Below are 18,558 nucleotides of genomic sequence, written 5' to 3'. Positions count from 1 at the left end.
TAAAGAATTTGCCACTGATGATTCAAACGCGAGGTAGGCTTGTTGTTTGTTGTTTCTCCGATCACAAATGCAGACATGGTTTTATGTTTACGCAGCACGATAAGCAACGCAACGCGTAAAAAGACAGTATAAGTCATTATAATCAGTAATTATGCAACAAATGCCTCGTTTATAATGGGTTTTACTGGTTTTATCTCGTCATGCTGGGACACGGCATCACAGTATGGTAAGGGGCATAACATTTCCGCCACACGCTTGAGGAATTCGGCCAATCACAACGCACTGGATAGCTGGCCAATCAGAGAACACCTCGCTTTTCAGACCGATGAGCTTTGCAAAAATCGACGCATTTCAGAAAGCATGTTCTCCTCAGGGGCATAGAGGAGAAACAATAATGTACAGTATGTGGAAAATAATGTGTTTTTTGAACCTTAAACCGCATAAACACATTTCATTACACCAAATACACAAAATAATGTTCTTTTTAGCAACGTCATATGACCCCTTTAACACTCCCAGATTGTGTTAATCAAAAGTTTAAAACTAACAGCGTTATCATATTTACAGCAGAAATATCAGAAATAATATCGTATGCCTTCAAATATTGTATTGAACAACGGGCGCCTTCGAGTCAAAAAGGTTGAGAACCACTGTTAAATGTTGAAAAAGAGAATCGTTTTTTAAAAATAAGGTGAAATGAACTTGCACAATTAAATATCCAATATATTAACTAATACTGATAAATAAAATCTCTCACATTTTAACTGGAAAAAAGGCCCCTTGTTTTTTAGTTAAAATGTAAATAAGAAAAAGAAAAAAAAACGTAAGAACTCATTTTTGGAAACCAAATTACAAATATTTTTTGCTTTTATTGATAACATTATAAGTGGACGTAATGGGGAAAAAATTTATTTTTCTGGTTCTAATCATTTAAACCAGCATAGGTCACCTGTTCAGGGCGGATCTGTGCATGGACCAGCTGATCTACCACAGATTCTGTGAGAGGAACATCTCTGAGCAGGTATGAAGTTAGAGTTTCGTCGTCTTTCAAAATGTCCTCCACTTTCACGCCTCGACCTGCAGATGAAGTGAACAAAATGTGTGAAGAGGATGCCAGAGTGAAGAAGTTCAATAGGATGAAAGAATACAACACTTCAACACTTAAGAGATGCTCAGCTAAAAGGATTTCAGCAGCATGACAATCCTTCAGATGAGACAAACAGATACACAACAGCTCTGGTATGGCAGGCATCCATGGCTTGCTGAAATTTGGCCAAGATATCGCTTTTTCTATGCTTATTTTTGAAAGAAACTGAGAAGAGGGGGTGATAGAGGAGAGAGATTCTGGTGTGAATCAGTGCCAGGAACCTAGAAGAGCCAGAGACTCTTTCACACGACACAAAAACCTAGTCATAGGCCTTTTTATCAAGGGTCACGGAGCTATTAGCACTTCGAATGCAACCTGCTGCACGTAGGAATGAGCTTAAGACAGGTTCTTCTGCCAGGAACCAAAAGTTTTCACCATAATGCTCTGGACAGTCCTACTTATGCAGTCAATCACCAGAGGACAATCAATCACATTCCACTGATGGCCACAGGCGTTTGTTTTTCTAGTGAGGACAGGCCCATTAGAGCTGTCAGCGTAGGAATGTCTGATTCAAACCCAGACAACTTCTATTTGTGTGTCCTGTCGAGAGTGCTTTCTCTAAAAATAATAGTATGGAAGGAGCATAAGCTTCTTCGCACTCCCCATGAAAGGGCCTCTTCAAGGCAGATTGAGCATGTGATGTAATCTGAGAGCGTGGTGTAAACAGTGAAGGAACGGCTGAGAAACCGAGGTTTGCTGACCCGCGATCAGATCTGGATTGGTCCTGAGGGTGTCCATGAAGTTGCTCATGGTCATGAGTTCCCGCCATAACCGTCCCAACTGCAAAAACTCAGGATCTTTGAACAGCAGCTCCTGTGCGTCCGCCCAAAACCGAGCCAGTCTGAACAGAGAGAGGTGAATGTGTGTTAGAGCGATGAAGGACCAGTTCATCTGCACTGTTTGTACATGAAAATCAACTCACATTGAGTTGTTGTAGTTGGACACCAGGCCTGGAGACTCTCCACGGGTTGGGTGCTGGAAACAAGGGTTGTTGGCATTGCAGAAGATCCCTTGGATCCATGGAAGGATGCCAGTGGAGGGCATGGCTTTGTTTGGGAAGTGACCTGAGGTCGAGAAAACTGGTTATTATTGCCAACAAAGGAGCATATGCATCACAGACATCAGCCTACATCAGTGGGAGCTGCTGCTCTTCGAATATGACACTGGAAATGTTGTGTATAAATAATGTCTTTAAAGATATTGAAATATATATATATAATTGTTAAAAATGTATCGATATATATATATATATATATATACACACACACACACACACACACACATATAAATTAATATATATATTATAAAATAATATAAAATAAAATTATTCAAAATTTATTTATAATATATTTAAAAAATATTATAACAAATATATATCATAAAAATATATGCTATTTTTATTTAAAATAATATTAAATAAATTATTCAAAATGTATTTAAAGATATTAAAGTATGATATATATTATTAAACATTTTTAATAACATTTTATTTAAAAGTTTTTTTAAATCATCTTCAGGGATCCATACATTCATGTTGCCGGTAAAGGGGGTTCGCTCTTCTCAGCCAAACCAGTCCAATGAATAGCACCACAGGCCACATAATCTCCATAAAGAGCCGCGTCTGGCGTGAAAATGCAGGAAATATATTAGAAATGCTTAAGATGACAGTAAAGACATATCCTTTTTTGTTAATTCAGTTTTATGCAAACGTTTGGGCACCCCTGATAATTATCATAATTTCAATTTATAATCTGCTGGACTTTCGAAGCAGTAACTTAATTTGGATATAATTTATACCTTATGGAAACAGTAACATTTCAGTTATGAAATAACATTTACTGAATCAACATAAACAATGCAATGTGAGTCATAACAAAAACTGACAGAAATTTGGGCACCCTAATGGAATAATGACATCAATATTTAGTAGAGCCACCTTTTGCTGAAATAACAGCCTGTGAGTTTCGATGATGTTCAAGTCTGGGGACTGGGATGGCCATTCTACATTGTATCTGTGTCTGTGCATGAATTCCTTGGTAGATTTGGAACAATGTTTTGGGTCACTGTCCTGCTGAAACAACCAACCCCGACGTAACTTCAACCTCTTGACTGATTCTTGAACATTTTTCTAGAGAATCTGCTGATACTGGGTGGAATCCATGAGACCCTCAACTCTGACAAGGTTTCCAGTACCTGTGCTTGACACACAGTCCCACAGCATGATGGACCCGCCACCAATTTTTACAGTAGGGAGCTGGAACGCTGCGTTCTTTTTCCGCCATGCAAAGTGCCTCCCGTTGTGACCAAATAACTCTAAGTTTCTGTCCGCAGCTCATTATTGCTAAATAATTCTGGATTGTCCAGATGAGCCATTGCATAACTCAAACGACTCTGCTTGTTGGCAGTACTCAGAAAAGGCTCCATTGAGCTGCAAGGGTCAAAGTGCAAAGTGCGCTGGACTGTGGAACGATGTACAATGACTCTCTCAGCAGCCAGATGTTCTTGGAGCTCTTTGGAAGTGGTCTGTGGTTTGTCTGAGACCATTAGAACCATTCTTCACCTTTGCCTTTTAGATTTTTTTCTTGGCCTACCACATTTTTCTTTCACAAGGACTGTTCCTGTGGCCTTCCATTTTCTAACTATTTTTCTGACTGTGGAGACAGAGACTTTAAACCTTCGTGCTAACTTTTTGTATCCTTCTTCTAATTCATATTGAAGAATCATCCTAGTTTTTAGGTCATTAGGGAGTTCTTTTGAGGTTCCCATGTTGCTACTTTCCCATGGAGATCAAGGAGAAGCACAACTAGCAATCAGCTACCTTAAATATCCTTCTTCACGATTGGTTGCACCTGTGCTTGCAGTTTTAAAGTTCATTGAATCAATCAAATCAATTTTGTGTTGCAATCGGTCAGCATTAAGTGACTACAGGTATTCGATCCCCAAACTTTCGCACAGCCTATTTTTTACTTTCTATTTTATTTCACACACCTCAATACTGCTACACTATTCATTATCACATTATCCATCTTTCTCTAGAAACTAAATGGCATGTCACTACAATCTTTTCTTATAAAGAAAGATCACATTGTTATGTGACCCTCAGAGGGGTGGCCAAACTTTTGCATAAAACTGTATACTGTACAAAACCTTTGAGCTGTATCAAGCTAGTCACTTGAAGCTGTTTAAGTCCTAGAACAAAATCTCAACCCAAATTCATTGTATGACATGACTGGAATTTACTTTTACTCAGTAAAATGTAGTATTTTCCAGATGCCCTATGCATATAGTGAGAAAATAAGCTGAACTTTTCACCTTCTGCCTCTTGCGGACAGTCCAGTTTTTCCAGAGGAGCAGCCGCACCTGGCTGTTGGTTCCCATGACTGTTGCTCTTCACCCCCACAGGGGGGTCACGTACAGGTGCCCTACCTGGACAACCATGACAACCACAGACAAGACACTCATGGACATTTCATCTCCATCAAACATTTCAACATGGTTGTATATCTGATTATTTTAAGAAATGTATGAGTCAAATGCACCAGTGGTCTAATCCCAATTTAAGAATCCACATAAAACCTCATGCAAGACTTCATATATACCGTTCCGAAGCAGTTTTACAGAAAATAGTGCCTCACAAACCCCCAGTGAACAACAGGGCAAATAAAAACCTACTGGTTTTTGATGTAGGATGAGGTAGCAATCAAATCCGTTTCTGATTTCTATCCCTCAGAAAGGTGCAAAATAAACTAAAACTAAAGACAGACTAAAAGACAGAGTTAAAAGTGTATCTGGACGGATCATAAGACCAATCATGAGACAGAATGAGACAAGAAATTAATTGTGTGGGCTGTCAAAATGGTTCATCATGTTAGAGACAAACACAGTGCTCTTACGTAATAGGCCTGAATGCTTCTTTGTGCAGCCCTAATTGGGTGTTACATAATTAATCGAATGTCTAATCGCGATTACAATCATGGATATGCCACAATTACGTAATCGTTCAAAATCCACTTGTTATTCTGCACGCTTAAGGTGTTTTTTTCTTTCTACATGTTATCTTAAGGGTTTTTCCATTGTTTTAGTTTTAGTATAACATTACAATACCATTCATATTTTTACTTTTTTTTATAATTTAAAGAAGAAACCAATCCGATGTATATTTGACATCTGAGGCTTATACTATAGAAAAGCACTAAAGGTTTTTCAGTTAGTGTTTTCAGCTTGTTTATTTTCATATACAAATACGGCATGCAGTTGCATCAAACAATGGTATAAACATCATTCAATGTAAATTGTGATAATCGTAATTAATAATCGCAATTTCAAGGGAATAATCGACTATTATGATTTTTGTCATAATCGTGCAGCCCTACACCCAATCACCATTCATTCGGAAACGGCTAAAAGACACATGTAAAACATAATTAAACAGAAAGAACTCACCTCAGGAGAAGAATGCTCTTTTACGCTTACATCTGCTGAAGCTCTAACTCAACTGACTGTAGGTTTGCTGCAGACGCAAAGCAGTTTTCTAATCTGATTGAATTAAGCTCCTTTCACCAGTGAAAGAGCCAGTGCTCTGAGCCCAATCTATGCTTCGCTGGACCTGTGACCTAACTAACAGCCAATTGGTGGCGAATATGAACACTTATAAATTCAATCTCATTTACTAGTGGTGAATATACTATATATATATTAGAGAACGGGGCAAGTTGTCACAAGTTACTGTAAATTAAAGTATGAAAAAAAAACAACAACGGTTATTTCCACTGTCATTGTCCAGGGAAAAAGATACAGTTCATTAAATACAGATTTCCTTTTGTGACAACATGCCCCAATGGCCAACACACAAATAATATTTTAGGTGATTCGTTCATGTAAAAACTCTCAAAACATTGCAATGTGCATTTGGCCATAGTTTAGTATAAGCATTTAAAAAAAAATTTGTTATGCAGCACAATCTGAGAAGTAAATCAGAACAAGTTCAAGTAAAAACATAAAATCAAACATTACGTCAGCTGTGATTTTAATAAGTTACAAGTGTGTATTCTCATATGTACCTGTTTGTACACTTGAAGGAAGGTAAGACATCTTGAAAATGCTGTTAAAGGAATCTGTTTATATCGTCACATCAGATACATGGGTGCCATTTACAAAAGACACTGATTGAGTCTTAAACTGGAATTAAATTGGGTTTAGACCAGCTAATTTGTGTTGGACAACCAGTCAGTGGACTCTCACAAATGAAGGCACTTGCTTTGGCTTGACTTGCTTGTTTTGGGTATATTGACATTTCAGTTGTTGTTGATATGAACCATTAAAAATAATAATAAAAATAAAAAAATAAAAAACTTTAGGCAAACTGTTACAATATTATATGAACACTTAATATATGTGGGCCAAATTGCAATTATGAAAACTTTCTATTAACAGACTAAAAAACAATAATATGAACATTTTTTTGTATAAAAAAGAAACAAGGCAAAAATAAAAAATACCTTTGTACATCTGTCTGTTGTTCATGAATAACAAAATGAACACTGCATGTAGTTCAACAATTCAGTAGCGAAATGCTTGGTTCCAAAGTCTAATAAGTGCATTTTATGATTATAAAAAAGTGACCATACTCAACTGTAACAGCTTGGTCAATTTGGTTTTGGTGTAAAACATAAAAATACTGAAATACACAGAATATATATATATTTTATATATATTTTTTAAACAACAAATCCATATACAGTGTAACTGAAATTGCACAGTGACAGTGACATTCTGGAGTTACAATGTAAAAATGGATTGTTTTGACCTTGCATTGGTGCATAAGTGATGTGATAAAGTAAAAAAAACATTAAGTGCATACTGTGTAAATTATTGTCCAAGGGGTTTGTTTGATTATTACAAACAGCAGATGCAGAATATATTAATATATAGATATATAACACATCCTTGGATCTCTTCACAGTTATGGAAACATATTTCCACATATACAAAATGGGGCCGTCACTAAAAATCACGGGTCCGAGACAAAACAAGCAGGCCCCCTGGACCCAATTTGCGGTTGCTCCCCATTCACCAAAAGCTCCAGAATTGTACGTGTTCAGCTCTCAAACAAAATGAGCCTCCCTGTGTTCGAGATCCTGCATGCGGCGCGATCTGAGTCTCTGGTACACTGGTTTGGTCTCGTTTTGTCCGAGCTCCTCCGAACTGGAGCTGGGAGACTGGGGGAGCGGAATTGGGTCCGTATTGTGGGCATTCGGCTCTGGTGATGGTTCTGGGTCCAAATCTGGCTCAGGCTCATCAACTGAGACTTCCACCCCAAACCCTTCCTCCTCCTCCTCATCATCATCGTCATCCTCCTCTTCTTCCTCAGTGCTGTTTGCAGTTGCTCTACTAGTCTTAAGCTCAACCTCTGTTAATGATTTGGTTCGGCTACCTGGAGGTTTGTAGAACGTTCCAGGAGGAGGTTGCAGAGTTCTGGGAGGCCTGAAGGCTGTGGGAACGGGGCAGTACTCGCTAACGTTTCCTTCCCTACGTAAAGTCCGTCCAGGCCTCACAGCAATGGTGTAGGGTCTGTTAGCAAGAACGGTGTTGGGGGTTTTGGTGTGTTCTGAGAAAGATGAAGACGTAAGAGAAGTAGTATGAATGCTGGCATCGTTGGTCCCAGAATCAGAAGGACAGTTGGTCGTAATCGTGAAGGTCTTCGGAGTGATGTCATGATGCTTATATTGCTTGTCCCAAGTCCGCCTTAGTGTCTGCGTATCGATGTAAGATTTCCTGTAATGGTTTCCCGCTCTGGACTTGGGCTTCTCCTCTTCGGACACCTTCTCGATGACAGGATCTCGACCGTGGTTGTCATCGTGCTCCACAGCGTTCTTCACGTTACATTCGTCCACCTTGGCAAGGTTGAGGAGTCGCTCGGCTGGCATGCTGATTGGTCGAGAGGTCAGCTTGGGTCTCGGAGGCCGAAGTTGAACTCTGGTGATGTGGTTACGGCGACTGAGACCGGGCGAGTTTCGCATTTCAGGAACGCTTGACGACAGGAGCTTGTTGATGTCCACTGTATCATCAACTGCATGTAAAGACAGAGAAAGAGAAAAGTTGAAGTTTGGTTGTTTGATAATCACTCTATGGGTTTTTTAGCCAAATAAAACAATACTGACCTGCAGCGAAGTCTTTGTCAGACCTTATCTTACCCTCTTTCACCTCATCCATCAGGTGTGTAGAAGGTATTACGGAGGAATGTCTTTTATACGTCTTAGCTTTTGGCTGCTTTGAGACAATGAAACAAAGACAGAAATATGAATTACTGTTCCTTTAGTAGATACAGTTTTTATTAGATTCAAGGAATTTTCACTTGGTAGACTTCCAAGATTTGGTTTGATCTTTTCTGCCGGAAAAACCAATTGGTGGACTTGGTTTTCATCAGGCATGGTGGATAGGACTGGACCATCTTGGACCACAAGGAACCCAATTGTTGCTGGTCAAAGGTGGTCCTAACCAGTCCTAACTAGCTTGATCAAGATGGTCCAACCAGCTATTAGTCCAGATAAACAACCATCTTGACCAGGTAATGACAAGTTTTTATTAGATTCAAGGAATTTTCACTTGGTAGACTTCCAAGATTTGGTTTGATCTTTTCTGCCGGAAAAACCAATTGGTGGACTTGGTTTTCATCAGGCATGGTGGATAGGACTGGACCATCTTGGACCACAAGGAACCCAATTGTTACTGGTCAAAGGTGGTCCTAACCAGTCCTAACTAGCTTGATCAAGATGGTCAAACCAGCTATTAGTCCAGATAAACAACCATCTTGACCAGGTAATGACAAGGTCGGACCAGTTTGAAACCTATCAAACTATTAGAATCTGGTTTGAAGAAGTAGGATAGCAAGTTATAAATTATATTTATTAATTATTTATTAAAAAAAAACAATATTTTCACCAATTATCATCATAAACATCAAAAACCGCTTCACCTCCTTAATGTCCACCAGGGACTTTGAATGTCGGTTAAGCTGCTGCTCCTTCCCCTGTGGGGTGAAGCGTGATTTGATAGGGAGTGGAGAGCTCTCTGCTACAGGTGAGGAAGGTGGAAGAGGACTCAGAGGAGTATCGAAGATGATCTCATAATGGCGGATCAAAAGCTCCACGATCAGGGCCTGGTAGGGGTAGTCCACCAGAGAGGACAGGGAGATCTCTGCATCGGCCTGTCGGGGCTTGATCAGTGTGGGCCCAAAAATTATGCCCAGATTACTGGCAGTCATCTTGTTTTCATCTGCCCTTTCTGACACCCTATTAAAAAGAAACATGTGATTACACACTGTGTTTTCTGATGAGGTTAGCACTGATATTCTTATTAAAACACCCAGTTCTTAGTCAGTTAAGTCAGGTTCTTATTTGGATGAAATGGACAAATAACATGACTTCCATAATTGTGCTTGTTTGTGTCTGTGTGAGAGTCAAACACCTGTGCAAGTGCTGAATAAGGAACTGCAGGGTTTTGTAGTGGGCTGAAGAAAGCTGACGCAGCAGGTCTTTGATCTTGAAGAGGACGCGCTTGAGCTCTACGCTGATCTGCGAGCTGTCGGGGGTGGGGTTTCCTCTTGACGCCTCTACCTCATCAGCAATGATACTCTGACTCTCTTTGGCCAATCCAATGAAGTCGTTATAGAATCGGAAAAGAATCAGGGGCTCTGGGAGCTGAGGGGTATAAAATTATCATTTTTATTATTAAAAAGTATGCAATCATTTTGAATTTATTTTAGAAATAAGTAAATAAATAAGGTCTGATAATCAACATTTTTAAAAATGTTTCTTAAATAATTACATTTCATAATTGCTAATAATAAATGTAGAAGCACACAAACGTAAAGTTACGTTTGACAGATACCTGTCGTAGGTAGAGTTTGAGGACGTTGCTGATATCGTGAGGGTAGAGATCCGAAAGCTCAACCAGCTCTTTGCCGTTCTCGAAGGCCTGACAAAGCTTCTCCACCCGAGATTTGGCACCATTAACACGGTAAATTCCCTTTTTTAAAAACAACAAAACATCTCCTTTCAGTCTTGCTCAGCATTTACAATTCATATCCTCCAGGAAACACATAAGACATAAAGAGGAAGTACACACCTTGATGTTCAGAGCCCTGTTTTCGATCTCCGAGGTGCATTTTTTAATGATGAAGGGGATTCCATCAGGACTGTTCTTGGCTGCTTGAGCAAAGTCAATAGCAAACAGATGCAGTTTTCCCTGTAGCTTTTTGTGCCCACACTGGATGGCAAGAGTCTCCAAACACTTCTTATGACAAGCAAGAGAACACTGAAAATAACATGGCCAAATATTAGATTACATAAGTAAATCCACATACATTATTCTTCACCTTAAAGGCATGAAATGGCATTTGCAACACAACAACATAAAACATTATCTTACAAACAATAATTTATTTGTGTGTGAAATGACATGAGTGCATGTAAGAACTCACTTCCTCGCATTCAGCACCGTGAAATACCACAAGACTATCACACTCCCTGCACTTTGATGGTGCACGGAGCTTCCTCAGCTTGTGCGTCTGTGCCGCTTTAGACATCTGTGTGTTGCGGAAGGGTCCAGGAGAGCTGGCTGCCTCCGTTATCATTTCGCTCAGACCTAAAAAACAATGTTTAGAGTTTTAGTTTTGCTCAGAAGACTCTGGAAAATGTTTCCAGCAACAATTCTAGCGGACTGTCAACATGCTTGGATGACATTCTGTGCATTCTGTACAATATGTATGCAATGTCAAACAGCCCGAGAGCATGTTTGTGTTATTCAATGTACAAAAAGCTCACCATTATCTGAAGGAGATGGTGGTTCTCTCTCATCCAGATCATCTGCTGAAGACATGGTGCCTGTAGATGGGGTTCTGGGAAGCCTTCTCTTAAAATCACCTGTAAAATGGCAGAAGGGGAAGATTAGTTTCAATACTTTGTTTATTTTTACAATTATTACAAATTGATTATTGATTAAAAAGCAGATATTCTTTTACGAAATTTTTAAACAAGTCACCACGAAGACTGCATTTACTTGATCAAAAATACGGTAAAAACAATAATACTGTGAAATATTATTACAATTTAAAATAACTTCATTCTATGTTAAGATATTTGAAAAAATTTTAAATATTTCAACATTTCCTATTATTTTCAATGTTGAAAACATATTTTTGTGGAACCCGAGATGCATTTTTTCAGGATTCTTTGACGAATAGAAATATCAAAAGTGTAACATAGAAATAACATTATAAATGTCTTTACTGACACTTTTGATCAATTTAATGCATCCTTGCTGACTAAAATTATTAATTTCTTTAAAAAAAAAACTTACTGACTTGCTTTTGAATGGTAATGTATTTAAGAGTAAACATGAAGGGAATGTTACTGTAAGCACTTGATAACTTTCTGGGTAATTATGCACCAGAAAGCGTGACTGGTTGGTTTACCATAACTATGTTACACACTTGTGACACAAGACCTATCGATCATGTGTGTTTTTTGCCTCAAGCAAAAAGAGATTTATAGAAGTAAGAGTGAGTGTTGCTGCACCTGGGCTTGCCGTAGGGGAGTCCATAGAGCGAGATTCACTGCTTCCTCCAGCGCTCTCAGAGTCACTGCACATGCCTCCACCTTGACTGTTGGTCCTCCAGACCCGGAATGGACCCTGGATCCTCAGGGCTATCAAACACAACATAACATTCAGAAACTTTTATCTCAATATACAAGTTCTACTTTAATGTATACTGTATGTTTATCCATCCTTGCGTTTTACTTGATAACATGGTACATACTGTAAATGAACAATACTTGTTCATGAACAAATGACTCTTATGAAGCAGTTCATTTCTGGTGAATCATAACCATATACTGCACCAGCGTACAGTGATTCCTGAAATGAATCTTATGAACAGGTTCTTTTTACAGAAGGCCTCAAAGCAGCTTTACAGTAATAGGCAGATTCCCAAAACAAATGACTCTTACTAAACGGTTCCTTTTAGTGAATATTAAGCATATAGTGTATCAGTGAGGTCTGAATCCTGAAACAAATGACTCTTATGAGCTGGTTCATTTGTATTGAATCATAAATACATAGTTTGCCTGATTCCTGAAACAAATTAGTCTTTTTTTTTTTTTGAATCTTAACCAAATGAAATAGTGTACCAGTGTAGCTGATTCCTGAAACAAATTACTCTCATTAACCAGTTCTTTTTAGTCATTCATTCCCATAAATGTACCAGTTTAGCCCAATTCCTGAAACAACAAATGACTCTTATGAACTGGATCTTATAATTAAAAGTTTTTATTAAAATTACTATATTTGAAACAGTTTGAAAGAGTGGACTGTAAAAATTACAGTATTAGTAGAAAGAGAATTCCCTTCATGTATACTGTATGCAAAATGAACACTATAACTGAAATATACCCAAATGAATTGAATCAAATAATAATTATTGAATAAGTATTGATACCCAGCCCTAACAATAAATAGGATGATAAAGTTGATTCAGGAAATGAGAGTCAAGAACATCTCCGCAGATGATCAGTTGAGTGCTGCATGTGCATCTGCCGCCCACTTCCTCTGCCCTTTCTTCCTTCATACTCTCGTAAACCTTAATGAGAAGTCTTAAAACACTAATGTGTCCAATTGATCTCTGCTAAAAGCAGGTCTGACAGGCATATCTCAGAGTGGAGGTTTGATCTGTCATTAGTGAAAAGAACTAACTTTTTCATGAAAGAGATAAACGAGGGCACATCCTGAGGGACTGATTCACTTTTAGCATTCCAGGGAAGTCAGCCAAACCCCTCAGTGATGCACTGGACCTCACTGAAACATGCATTAAAACATGCTGTGTTTTTAAAGAAAATCTGTTCAAAATTAAAGAGGTTGCAAGTAATGCGCTACCTTGAGTATCTGTGCTGCTGTTGGAGCGTCCGTCTGTCATCTTTCCAGTGCGTGCTTGGACGTGACTCTCCACCTCGTCTGCGCTCAGGAAGTCTCCAGGTGTGAGAGACACCTGGGACAAGTGAACTTGGGTTGAGTGACCGCTATTTATCACTCTTTTTGAGAGGGGCAACCTGCATGAACATAAAAGGGTATTTCAGAAAACCAGTTAGAACCAGCTTGGACTAGTTCAGACAGCTTATATACCACAAACCTGATATGAGAAAGAACATAGTTGGCAATTAAAATGCTTCATTAATGTTAATATGCTTAAAAAATATGTATGTATTAAAAATGTATTGAAAATATGGTAACACTTTAGATTATGGAACACAATCACTATTAACTAATAGCTTTCCCTCAATAAAATCCTAATTACTGCCAATAATAAACAGCCAATATGTTAGTAATATGCATGCAAACTAGTTAATAGCTAATGTGTTCCTAAATCTAAAGTGTTGCCAAAAACATGCATTTCAGTTTTCACCACCTTCCAGGCATTTTCAGTAAAACCTCTTGACAGTTCAAAACAAAAGGCCTCCAACTAAATCACTCACCAAGCCACGAATAAAAAAGAACCTTGTGTTAGAACGTGGGTGTTTTGACTGGACTGCTTTTGAGTTTCGTTTCAGGAATAAGAGGTGTGTTTTTAAAGAGGCTGCTCTGAAACATGGTCCCCAACGCAACTCGGATTCGTGTGCCAGAAAGAATGCGTGGACATGAGAACTGATAAATAGGAACAACTAGAAACATTCCTCCCTTCACTCCTGTCCCGTTCCCTGTATCCCTCTCTGCCCTGACCACAGCCATTTCCTCAGGAAGACCTGAGGGCGACCACACAATTGTGTGACATTCTCACCAACACAATTCATTTTCTCTCTCTCTTTCTCCATCACTCAGTGACTTAAAAGTCAAAGATTTGGAAAAAAACAAGCAGGCTGTTGCCAGTTTTAAGAAGCAGAACTTGGCATAGTGATTCCAAAACATAGACTTTCCTGGATACTCATCTTGGTGGGAATGTTCGGAGCTGGGAAAAAGTTTAAAAAGTGATATAAACCTACCCAGTGTTCTGTGTCCCAGAGATGTCAAAGGAGAACGATTCCACCCTGGTCCTGCCAGAGGGAAGACTCTTCACAAATTCAGTGTAACACAGACCCGGTTCATACAGTTTAGCGTTCTCACATAGCGACTGGAAATTCACAGGCAGGGAAACCACCTGCACCTGCTGCATCTGAAACCAGTTCACCGTCATCTGCAAACAAGAAAATTAATTATTATTACCAAATGAGACCTCTGACACAAACACCTCTTTCTAATTGCACAAAATAATTATATAAATAATAGTAATATAAATAATACATATGAATAAAGTAAAACCAAACAACTGTCATTCAACACTTACAGCTGGCTGGGACTCAAAAAATTTAATTAACAGTTCAAAAGATATGTGATTTATCACTTGACCACTGTGTCATTCCTAGTTAATACATTGTGAAATATAATCTGTAGCCTGAGGTCACTTTGTTGAAGTGAGGTCAACCAATTATACTCCGCCACAAGGAGCCCAGGTGTGCCTGTTTTGTCTGAATGACTAGTAATAAGTTAGATTATATGTAACTGTGTGTTTGTGTGTACATTATTACTCACTGCTTTCAGGGTCAGGTCGCACTGAAACACAAGCTCTCGAATCTGAGTAAGTATCTCGCTCTTGGTGTTGGCCAGGTCCACTCTCTTCACCCCGACATCTGTGATGCACTGCTTATAATGTTCTTGGGCTTCCTCTGCCTAGAAAAAGCCAAATACATTTATATTTAGACCAGGATACTTCCTGTTTCTCTCATTTCTGGATCATATTTGCATCATAAAACAACAGATTATTTGCAGCAGACTTGGGGAAACTACATTTGAAACTAGTTTGTTAAGCCACAAGAGACTATTTTATAGTTAAACTATAGTTGTGACTATAGTAGTATAGTATAGAAAAAATAGTAGCTATACTAAATACAAATAAATAATTTGGTGACAATGACACTACTTAAGGGTGCAATATTATTTTATAATATTATATATAATATTTATAACATAATTAATGCTCTTAATTATATGACCAACAATTGTTATATTGTATTTTAAAAAAATTAGAGCTTTATTTAATGACACTAAAGAAGGTTCTTAATGTTAACTGAGGTGAAAACATAAGATTTAGCATTGTTATTGTTAAGTAAAACTATTAAAACTGTTAACTGAAAAAGTACAAAAAAAAAAAAAAAGATTAAATGCAGAACATAAACTTAACAAAAAGTGTTGTCCTTGACAACTAAATGAAATGCCGTTTATTTCATTTAATTAAAACATTTAAGTTGCAGTACTAAATTACTAAAACTGAAATAAAAATAAAGCTGTATAGAAATAAACTAATTAAAATAAATACATAAATAAAAATAAGTAATAAAAATGACAAAAGCACGTAACAAAATTACTCAAATTAAAATACATTAAATGTACAACTTGTAAAAAAAAAAAAACTCCCTAATTTATATAAATGAATCAAACTTTTAGGTAAAGTAGTTACAAAACAGAAGTCTTCAAAGCTCTAATTTAAAGCAATCAGTAAATAATTTGGAAGCAACTCTAAACATTTTTTATTTCGGTTTAAATGATTGACTAAAATGAATTGGACTTCCCAATGATATTTTAGAGTGAGAGGCAAATACAATGTGAAACAAAACAGCACTATTTGACACACTACACCACTATTTGATGGGAAAATGGCTTGTAAATGGAAGAGTTTATCTATTTTCAGAACAGCCAAGATACTTTTACACTTCTGAAACATAAAGTCAGTTGCATCACTACTTTATCAAGTTACTCTTTAACACAGATTTAAATATACATGACAGTAAAGTGTGCAATACAGTATCCTTTTCGCAATCATCAAGTCTTGAATAAAGCAACGGCTGTGTTAAGGAATGTGGTGTGTGTTGCATCCGTGTCTGACCTTCTGCAGAGCCTCCTCCTCCAGTTTGCGTCTCTTCTCCAGCTGTTTTCCTCCCGCCATTCCGATCTGTTCCTCCCCCACTCGACTGGTGGAGCAGCGGGCTTTCTCGTACTCTTCCTGCCTCTGTGTCTGCAGGAGCCGGGCCTTCTTCAGCGCACTGTCTGCTTCATGCTGGAAATATACAATATAAAGGCATCCACATGATTAGTCAATCATAACAGTGGTTATATAAAGAGAGAAATCTTAAAAGAACAGTAACAAAAACAGCCTGTTTAATTTAAGAAAAACATTAAGCTAAAACTAAAAACATAAAATTAAATATTCATTACTTGAATTAAAACAAAATATGAAAAAAACCCAACTTATTTTATTTCAGTTAGTTGCCAAAGCAACATTTCTCATTTTCAATACAATGTTCTGTCACGAAACTCTAGATGACGCAGGCTGATAGGTTCTAGCTCAATCTGAAATAATGACATCATTATACACGTGGCGCAGCTGATTGGTTCTTTTTGTATCAGCAGCCAATGAGCTTGCTGCTCAAACATTCAAATACTCAGCTAGTGCTCGCCTTAGCAGTTGCAGCGCGCTTCAGAAGCCCTCCACCTTCCCCAGCTCCACCTGTATAGATCTGCTATGGGGTGATTTCATGTATGTTTTATTTGGGGTTGTCTCATATGTTATATGTGCAGCAGCAGTATTTCTTACATGCTCACAGCAGCATGTCAAGGATGTGCTGGCAGTAGCAAGTCTCGGTACTTGCTGTGCAGCAGCAGCAGCTACAGCAGCGTAGCAAATCTATTCCGCCAAGACCAAACACATTGACATTGCCATGTATATTATTACCATGCTAATCTCTCCAAGAGTTGTCATGGCAGAATTTAATTTAACTTAATATACTAAAATAACCAAAACTAAAACTGAAATAAAAACTATATAGACATTGTAAAAAAGAATAATAATAAAAATAAAAGAAACACAAAGTTACTAAAACTTTTAACTAAAATTAAAATTAAAATGGAAAATACAAAAAATTTAAATGTTGCCAGAATGAAATCATATCAGAAATAGTTAATAGGGTAAAATCAGATTCCATGTTGACTTTAAAACTACATTACAACTATTTTGTGTTCAAAAAAAAAAAAAACTTGACAAATATAATGATAATAAAAAAGCTTCACAAAACATTCTGCACATATACACATCCACAACACAACACATTTATATAATTATCAAATCACACAAATCACAAACGCTCTAGAGGAAGTACTCAAAGCCCATTCAGAGGCACTAGAAGACAAACAATCGCACTTCAGAGCATAGGTGCACATAAGCACTACCGTACACTTTGTTTGTTCTCTTTTCAACAATAAGAAGTCATGCTTAGGTGCTAAACGGCTGCTTATAAATACCTCACACAAAGACACGTCTGTAAACCAGCAGAATGAAGTCTCTGCCATAGAATCTGATGTAATTAGTGCTAACACTGAGCCCCTATTAGATCAGCAGGGGAAATTGAACAACAAACAGCCTGACAGCTCAGCCAGCTCGGTTTTCAGAAGAGACCTTTTGGTGAGCTATGTATTTCGCGAATACTACTTTTGATAGCTTGCATTAAAATCTACCCACCATTTTCTTCTGCTCTCTCTGCCATTGTTCCTTCACCTCCTTCCTCAACTTATCTAGCTCATTTTTTCGAGCTTGCAGAGGCTAAAAAGCAAACACAGAAAGCAAATACACTTTTAAAGTAGTACATTTCATATTAATCAGTTACACAATGAACGCTTAAGATTATAATCAAAACAAGGAATAGTAGACATACCTGCATGAATTTGTTGGACTGTAGAGCAGATGTGGTTTGCATGATCAACTGGCTGTATTCGATATCGTTCTTAAAGGCAGAGATGTAAATATCCCGGAATGGCATGTGCTCCTGAAATAAACCACATGCCATTGAACAAACAGATTAAAAGCTTTGATAGCACCATCATTTATTTAGCAAAGAATGTTTATAGTCTCAGACTGGAAATATGTAGGTTGCACTGTACTTTATAAAGTGCATATCATATCAGAAATATCAACCTGTTGAGACGCCAGCGTCTTTGCAGATTCAGCCATCTTGGCGTAGCTCTTAGCACACTCAATGTCTGGGAATAAAAGTGAAGGATACAATTAATATGGAGTCATGGATTGTCAGGGCAATTATACAGTCATTCAACCAACAAATTAATATTATATTGATTAATATTATAATATTGCTGCCGTACCATGGGTGCAGCAGGCGCAATGATATTAAGCAGTGCCTGAAAATAGGCTTATTGGAAGTTACCTAGCTGGAGACTATTTTCAGGCGCTGCATAATATCATTGCACCTGCTGCACCCATAGTACGGCAGCAAAGTTCCTTGATTATTACACCAGATTGAGAGTTTAGTTCCTAGCCA

The 18,558-nt window shown here is 37.9% G+C and overlaps 1 protein-coding gene and 1 pseudogene across 3 annotated transcripts in view; both read right to left on the bottom strand.

Annotated features, from left to right (window-relative positions):
- Nucleotides 1-5,726, bottom strand: part of LOC107697774 (retinal-specific ATP-binding cassette transporter-like) — a 39,848-nt pseudogene extending 34,122 nt beyond the window's left edge.
- Nucleotides 5,727-6,165: 439 nt separating this feature from the next.
- The window catches only part of LOC107697757 (rho GTPase-activating protein 29-like), a 54,372-nt gene continuing 41,979 nt past the window's right edge, over nt 6,166-18,558 (bottom strand). For 2 of the 3 annotated variants that reach the window (XM_016498604.1, XM_016498622.1), the window contains 16 exons: nt 18,198-18,262; nt 17,938-18,048; nt 17,745-17,825; nt 16,116-16,286; nt 14,765-14,902; nt 14,179-14,369; nt 13,079-13,251; nt 11,725-11,853; nt 10,972-11,070; nt 10,629-10,792; nt 10,274-10,462; nt 10,037-10,174; nt 9,614-9,846; nt 9,123-9,438; nt 8,308-8,416; nt 6,166-8,216 (listed from right to left, as the gene is read on the bottom strand). In XM_016498604.1, coding sequence (XP_016354090.1) covers nt 7,252-8,216; nt 8,308-8,416; nt 9,123-9,438; nt 9,614-9,846; nt 10,037-10,174; nt 10,274-10,462; nt 10,629-10,792; nt 10,972-11,070; nt 11,725-11,853; nt 13,079-13,251; nt 14,179-14,369; nt 14,765-14,902; nt 16,116-16,286; nt 17,745-17,825; nt 17,938-18,048; nt 18,198-18,262 — 3,272 coding nt within the window. In that variant the 3' untranslated portion in view covers nt 6,166-7,251. The remainder of the gene's footprint in view (nt 8,217-8,307; nt 8,417-9,122; nt 9,439-9,613; nt 9,847-10,036; nt 10,175-10,273; nt 10,463-10,628; nt 10,793-10,971; nt 11,071-11,724; nt 11,854-13,078; nt 13,252-14,178; nt 14,370-14,764; nt 14,903-16,115; nt 16,287-17,744; nt 17,826-17,937; nt 18,049-18,197; nt 18,263-18,558) is intronic. The other variant, XM_016498613.1, reaches the window with a different exon arrangement.

This window comes from Sinocyclocheilus anshuiensis, unplaced genomic scaffold (genome assembly GCF_001515605.1).
Source record: "Sinocyclocheilus anshuiensis isolate Anshui unplaced genomic scaffold, SAMN03320099.WGS_v1.1 scaffold886, whole genome shotgun sequence".
NCBI lineage: Eukaryota > Metazoa > Chordata > Actinopteri > Cypriniformes > Cyprinidae > Sinocyclocheilus > Sinocyclocheilus anshuiensis.
Note: the sequence above shows the minus strand (reverse complement) of the source record. Positions and strands in the feature narration are given on the sequence as shown.